The 7,320-nt window shown below is 38.4% G+C and overlaps 1 protein-coding gene across 1 annotated transcript; it reads left to right on the forward strand.

The window, feature by feature from the left end:
* The first annotated feature begins 5,409 nt into the window (after positions 1-5,409).
* On the forward strand, positions 5,410-5,706 carry LOC120899731 (keratin-associated protein 19-2-like). The gene has a single exon (XM_040305892.1). The coding sequence runs from the start codon at positions 5,410-5,412 to the stop codon at positions 5,704-5,706; it is 297 nt and encodes a 98-aa protein (XP_040161826.1).
* Positions 5,707-7,320: the final 1,614 nt, after the last annotated feature.

The following is a 7,320-nucleotide window of genomic DNA, read 5'->3' on the forward strand; positions in this document are numbered from 1 at the left end:
CAAAACCAGGATTCGACGGCAGTTGTCCAATGCGACGAATGCTGCTGGTATTTGGATATGATATATGAATTGTTTTCGTTTAATAAACATTTTTTTAGCATTCAAATTTGGTATTTTGCATCCACAATCCATAAATCGGCATTTTACACGTTATAATGCAGCTGCTGCCTGTAAACAAATATCGACGGCTGTTGTCAAACTGAATCTCAAAATGGCAACATGCCAAACGCTAAGAAGACACCTCCTCTATATTCTACCTTGCTTAAAACGGAAAGGACCCCTTTGACAGATTAAATGTCAAATCAATACAATTTGCTTCCAGTTCGGTATAAATTGCATTTTTGCTAACAAATTGAAACCGCTAAAAGCCAGAAATATTAGAATTTTCTGCACGAATCATATCAAATAAACGATAAATTGTATAAAAGTATTAATATAAATTATTAACTGCGAGTAATAAATAGTATTTTAGTCAAAAAACGTGAAACTCGACTTAGGCGGCTTTATTCGACTCAAAATTAAGAAACTCCCTGAAATATCCAGCATCTATTCGTGAGGTGCATCATCAGCGTCGTGCGAGTAACAGCATAATGTATGGCTGCTGTTTTACAGGAAATCCGTTCTTCGCAGATTTTTATGTTTTCTTCAGTGGCTGGTTGGTCCATGACTTCTGTTTACCCTTTTTTAAGGTTGTGTGATGACATCTGTTAATCAATCATTGATAGCAGATGAAAATATCTTTGCCACGTGGTAAAGTCTTTGACATGTTAGTGTCATGATGGTACAAAGCAATATTCGTAAAGCCTTTTTTGTCGTTTTTTCATCAGTTGTTTGCTCATACAAAACTTCCAAAAATATAAAGAATGCATATTTATATCGCTTAAGATCTATAGTAGCCAAATTTAGATCCACAAACGAGCGCACGATTGAAAATTTGTTTGTACAAATTTGATAGATATCATGCCAAAAAATGGTTCTCAAATGCGTTGTCACACCTCCAGATTGGATATTATATTGTTCAATTATTCACTAATAACTTTTATCCAGTTTTAATGACAAGTATCCAGCTTTCCCGTAATGCCCGTCTCTACTTACCATCCTCTAGATAACGATTTTTGAAAACGCTGTATGGTGTAATAATTTGGAATTGATGTATCGATAAACCACGGCACACGAAGCATAGTGAACCGAGTGTCAAATTTTGAGATCCATGAATGAATTTTTCCACCAAACTTGGGTTTCATTTCGTTCAAAGCAAGGTCCTATAAATTACTACAGGTTCGTTTATACAGTGCACATTGCACAGGGGTTTCATACAAAGTCCTCAGCAACGATTTCTTCTTTCTTACCAATCTACTACTTATCCATGATGGCGACCAAAATTAGAGTAAAAAACACACCTGCAGTCTATTTAGCCAGCATGGTTCAAAACACAAAACACAAAGTTCAAATATCAAATTGTTTCAACTTCCTTGATTTGGTTCAAATTGTGTTAAAAATGATATTCTAAAAGAGCAGTTAACCCGCTCGTGAAGTAACAAATAAACCATTGGGAATTTTATTGGTCAAAATTGTTGTCCCAACTATCATTCTTCATACAACATGCCGGATTAAATCAGTTCCTGGCAACTGATTGCTGATTGTGATAATAATTCGATTGTATTGGGTTTGGTATGTCTGGTGGAAATTGTCAACTATTGATTTATCACTATACCATATTTCAATAAGATAGGGAAACAAGTATTTTTGGGATTGCCCCTTTTACTCGCATTTCCTAAACCTGTTTAAATCCAAGCTAGAACCCGTTTGGAAAAGTCATATTTTTTGTCAGAAACATCCGCAAAATCCGCTCCACTGATATTCCAAGCACGTAGCATTAGAGTTCAGGTGTTTGTTTTTTTACGCTGACTCAAAAATCGGATACGCTTCCATCTGCACGTTGCGAGCAAATCTTTCGGCAGGCAGTGTTGGTCGGTTCAAGTTCACCCCCCACCGTGCAGAAGAGGGCATCACTTTCCCCACTCGTCACAGACCAGTTATGTAAATTGATTTGAACAAAAAAAGAAGCTCAAACCAAGCCCATCGGCGTGCGGGTGTGAGATTTGGACCCGCCGAAAACAGAGGCGATCATCTTTGGCCAGTCAATTGCAGACAGTTCCATCAGCCGGATCATTTCGGGGCAGCATTTTCGTGAATCGCGGAATAACAGAGCCAACGCCGATCGCTTTTTGTCTCAAAAGCTTCAGAAACAAAGTGAAGTGACTTCAGTGAAGGAAAAATGAAGCTCCTTTGTGCCGGGCTAGTGTTGATTGTGGCGGTGCTTCATGTTGGCCACACGCTTACACCGATCGATTCGCCGGTCGATATGCTGGCGGAAGAGAGTCAGCTTCACAACGATCAAACCGTGGCGGAAGTCAACGACGAGACTGTGCGGGAAAAGCGAGGACTGAAATATCAGTATCACTACAAGGAAAAGAGCTTCGGAGGAGGATTGCTGCCGTTCAAGCATACGGTCGAGAGGAAGGTCCACATCAAGCACGGACACCATGGGCTGCTCGGTGGACACTACCGCGAGGTGACCAAGGTCAAGCAATTCGGATTCGGACGCTAATTAAACGATGAACGGCGAACGAAATAGTGGACCGTTATGTTTACACAACAGTGCAGGATGAAGCAACAGCTGATGATGATTGCTGCTGTTGAGCAGGTCAGAGCACAACAGATAGTGTGCAGGCGGCGGAAAATGGAAAACAAATTTGACCTGAATTTGGGAAACAACGAACTGATACAATAAATATATGATTTTCGTAATAATTATTACGGCTTGTCTTTTTTATGTACAAATTACATAAGATCACAAGATCTTGCGTCGACTTATTTGTATATGCCTTGTTGTTAGGCCAATGATTTAATTTTAAGAATTAAATAAAAAGTTCCAGAACTTCGAAAGCATGTAAATATTTCGGGAAAAATGCGACGGGTTTGAGTCATTTCTCTGCATCATTACCATATTGTGATTCTCTGATCCAATATAAGCAAAAGTTGAAGATTCAAAATGATAAATGAGTGTCGTTGAAGAATGTACAATAAATGCTAATAATAACGACAGTCAATCCATCATGCAGCTGGCGTTTTTATACTTTGAATGTACTTAAACCGCTATGATTGGGCATTTAAGAGTTGATTGAGAGAATTTAATAACATTTTGGCTGGTCTTTGCAAGATTATGTACGAATGCACTTTCGGTTAGTTTCAACTCATAATCATTTATAGTTATAACGATACAATGTTTCAAAACTTTTCTTGATATTGTAAATCCCCGCTCTCTCTTTTTATAAGTCATGTTAAAATAATTCAGTTCTAGGATAAATTAGATTTGTTATATTGACAATTATGAAAAGCTACTTTACATCATTTGCATGGTATTGTTTTAATGACTACAATTTTAAAAATTATCAAGAAATTTAAATCCTTCTTTGTTGTAAATATCACCAATTTTAACCCACTTCGTGCTGAACATAACAAATAACCGAATAAAAATTATGTCCGTTCTCCAATACCAGTGTGCGCGTGGCACTGAGGGACGCTCAGTGGTCATACGCGTTAAATGCTTTTGATTCAATTTTGTACAGCGGTACGCTTTTTTGCGTATGCGTGATACATAAATACAACCGTTCTTCTTAATTGTCAAGGCCAAATTATTTAGAGGCCAGCTGATTCTTGATTAATGCATACAGGCATAAACTGCCTGCATATTTATCTTGCATTTGACTATTTTATAATAATTCATACTCGTTCCATGTAAAAGTCTAATGTAGAACGAGAATATTTCGATTTATTTATATCGTTATGATTTGAATTTAATTCCATTTTACTATCCTTATCATTTGCTACCTACTGCAACTACTTGGAGTAACGTTCTACGTGCACCTGCCCGGTATACACAGGATTTTGAGCCTTTTTTAGTAGCACGCAGCAGCTACAGGGGAAGGTCCATTCTAGACTTCTGCAAGTTTGACGACTTTTTAGGACCTTTAAAAGTAGTATAAAGTATAAATAAGGTTTGATCTTTACAATAGGTAGGACTCCTCTGTGTTAGATAATAGATAATTGTTAAGACAATTTAAAAAAAGTCACAATTTAGATTCATTAGTTTGGGACACATAAATTGTGATGGTCCTACTTAACAAATGTTCTTAAATCCTATAAGCTTCAAAGTTAATATCACTGTAGCACTCAAAAGGCTTTTCAAACATAACACAAATTCTTCACCTTGCACATTTAAAATAATAAATAATATGAGAATAAAAAAAGCACTGATGAAACATTCTCGGCTTGAACTGGTTTTTAAGCTGCATATCAATAGTGATAAAAAAATAGTAATACTGCAGCAGGAAACGGTTTTTTTTATCATTTCTTCACTGCAAAACGCTTACTTCCGAACTTAACCCTCGTTCTCATCTTGCCACAAATCTTTTGGCGCGAAACCTGTTCAGCAGCTTTCAATAGTTCTACCGCGGTTCACTTGTGTGTGCATATTTACTTTTTGCATTTTGAAAATGTACGCGAGCTAGACACGACACAAATGTGTTTGATTTTTGCTGTTGTTTGCACACTGATTCCTTTGACCAGAGAGGTTCTAGAGAAGCTGCTGACAGTAGCAACCTACAGTACTTTGCGAGCTGCGAAACGATTAAAAGCTTCACACGCAGGATGAAACCCGCGGTACACTGTTTGCTTGTGGTTCTAGTGTTTGGTGTAGTGATTGGAGAGGATCAACTTGGCGCGATCGCACACGAGAGAGGGAACGTTGTACGAGAACGTAGATCACCGTTCTTGTCATTTCCCGGGGGCGGATTCGGTGTTGGAGTTCGATACGATGATACTCGTTACCGTAGTATACCAGGTATGCAATCCAGCGCAGGAATTTTGTTTATTGTAAATCAAATGGGTTTTACTTACAGGGTTTATCTTTCAACGATATGAAGGATACTACGGAAGCCGAATTCCCGATGCGTATGTCAACATCTCCGACTAACATCACTGCACAGAATGATGAGTTCCGATAAACAAATGGCGCATTACGTTCTTCGTCTCGGAACTTTGTCGTTTCACGCTTCCCAGCTAGCTTCCCTTCCTCGACATTCTCATCATCCAGATAAATCGTTATTAGCACCAACATGCCTCGTGGCAAGCCATCTCATCGTCTCTGTCGTGTATGTTTTCGGAAGCGTGTTTGTAAAGCCTGTTACGACGATTTGCTTGAGTGAAAATTAACGCTTCTCTCATCTCGGCTTGGCTATTTAAATCCTGTTCTGGTGTTTTCGCCGATTTCATTCGTCTTACAACCGGATTATTGAAGAGTTCGGAAAGCAATCGTCTGGAGTGAACTTTTTCCTAAATCACAAAATGAAGTGCGTCGTGTTGTTGGGGATTCTTACTGTAATCCTGAGCCTTAATGTTGTACCGACACAGTCAAACCCTGTGCCACAGATTGGATTTGGAGTTGGTTTAATAGGTCCGTACAGCGGATACGGTGGATTAGGATACGGAGGATACGGTGGTTACGGCGGAGGATATGGACATGGCTACGGTGGATATGGTGGATATGGTGGATACGGTGGCTACGGTGGTTACGGGCATGGTTATGGATACTACCGACGAAGACGTCCATTCTTCGCTCCGCCTGCTATATTGGTTGGATAAGTTGAGCAGAACGGAACTAAAAGAGAGAGCTGCGAAAATCTGTTTGTGATCGTTCAACTACAAGTATTGCTCGTAAACGATTATTGAATGTCGTCCAACTCGGTTGCCTTTATAATGGAACAGTTTAGTGAGACAGGTTTTGGAGAAACCCCTTTTAAAAAGTGAACACTATAAAGTTAAGAAAAATAAATTATAAAATTTTGTATTGTGTAATAAAATTACTAAAAATTATATAATTAATCATAAAAATAGTTGTGTATCAACAATGTGTTGTTCTCGGAAAGAAAAAAAGTTTCATTTTTCTATCAGAGTGCTTAAAGTATTCCTACTGTTGTTTGATGATAGATGTGCCTCTTTTCACTGATTTTATATGCTAATTATTGTGTTAATACTCTTTAATGTTCTCGCTGTTTCAGTCGAACCTCACCACAACAAAACAACGCAATCAACAAGTCGATGGTGGTAAAACTTAGCACTCAGTTTAATAATTATCAGATTCTGGATGAAATGCTGTGGCACTGAAATGCTGGAAGGATCAACGCCGGGAAAAAAACGAAAACATTCAAATAACGAATGATAAGACGCAAAAAGTTATAAAAGTAGAGTGCAAAATCTATGGGCAATTGACGAAAGCTTGTGAATGGTTCTGGCACATTGATGTGCTACATGTGTTGCAGTTGCTCGACAAGCTGAAGGCTTTTCACGAGCTAGACTTCGTGCACTGCAGCCAACAGCCAAACAATGGTCTCATAGGTCGTGATACGGCCTGCAAAACAGCACATCTAATATACTTCGGGCTTGCAAAATCATATCGGCTTCTCCGGTAGGGGAAAGCACATCAAGGAAAATTTGGTCCTCCCATTCGCGGAAACAATCCAATCTGCGCCCGTGTTTGCTCATCTACACACCGAGCAAGCGAAATGACATTTTGTCCCACGTCTACATGCTGGTTTTTTCCACATGGTTTCCTACTTTGGTATGGAATCGAAGAGAGACGACTTCGACGCAGAAGTAATACTGTTGCTTAAAAAAGAAGAATCCGCTAAACGAACCTCAAGGGACATTCATTTGAATTTCAACGGTTGTTGGAGAATTGAACTGTGTGACGCATCTGATTACAATGACATCATACTGATGTATCGGGGTGCACATTTGCAAGCAAGCAAGTAATATAATCGATAAACTAAGACTGTAATAAACATTGGATATCATATCAGAGAAATATGTGTTATTCATAAGTTTGTTTCCTATTAATTTAGGAAACAACAAATTTGGATCGGAGATATATATTTTTACTAGTAATAGTTATGAAAGAAAAATATTTTTTCTGTTTCAATATTTTGATCGCCTACAAAGAAGAGAATCTCTATAGTGAGGTATTTTCTTTAGTTAAATCACAACTCATCATCATTTGTCATAGACGAGTTAAATCAGTAAGGAACAGCGAAATAGAATACCACAAATGCTACTTTCGCTTACGTCTGCCATTCTCATGCAAAAGATCCCCGTTTCGAAACTTTACACTTGAGCAGGGGTAAGAAAGTTCGCAAATTGAAACGATCTGCAGCTCAAATGTCAAACATGCACAACAGGAACACGCGTCGAAAAATTTAT

Source organism: Anopheles arabiensis, chromosome 3, assembly GCF_016920715.1.
Source record: "Anopheles arabiensis isolate DONGOLA chromosome 3, AaraD3, whole genome shotgun sequence".
Lineage (NCBI taxonomy): Eukaryota > Metazoa > Arthropoda > Insecta > Diptera > Culicidae > Anopheles > Anopheles arabiensis.

Excerpts from the sequence above, each read along its gene's own strand:
- LOC120899731 (XM_040305892.1), top strand. The coding sequence starts at position 5,410 with ATGAAGTGCGTCGTGTTGTTGGGGATTCTTACTGTAATCCTGAGCCTT.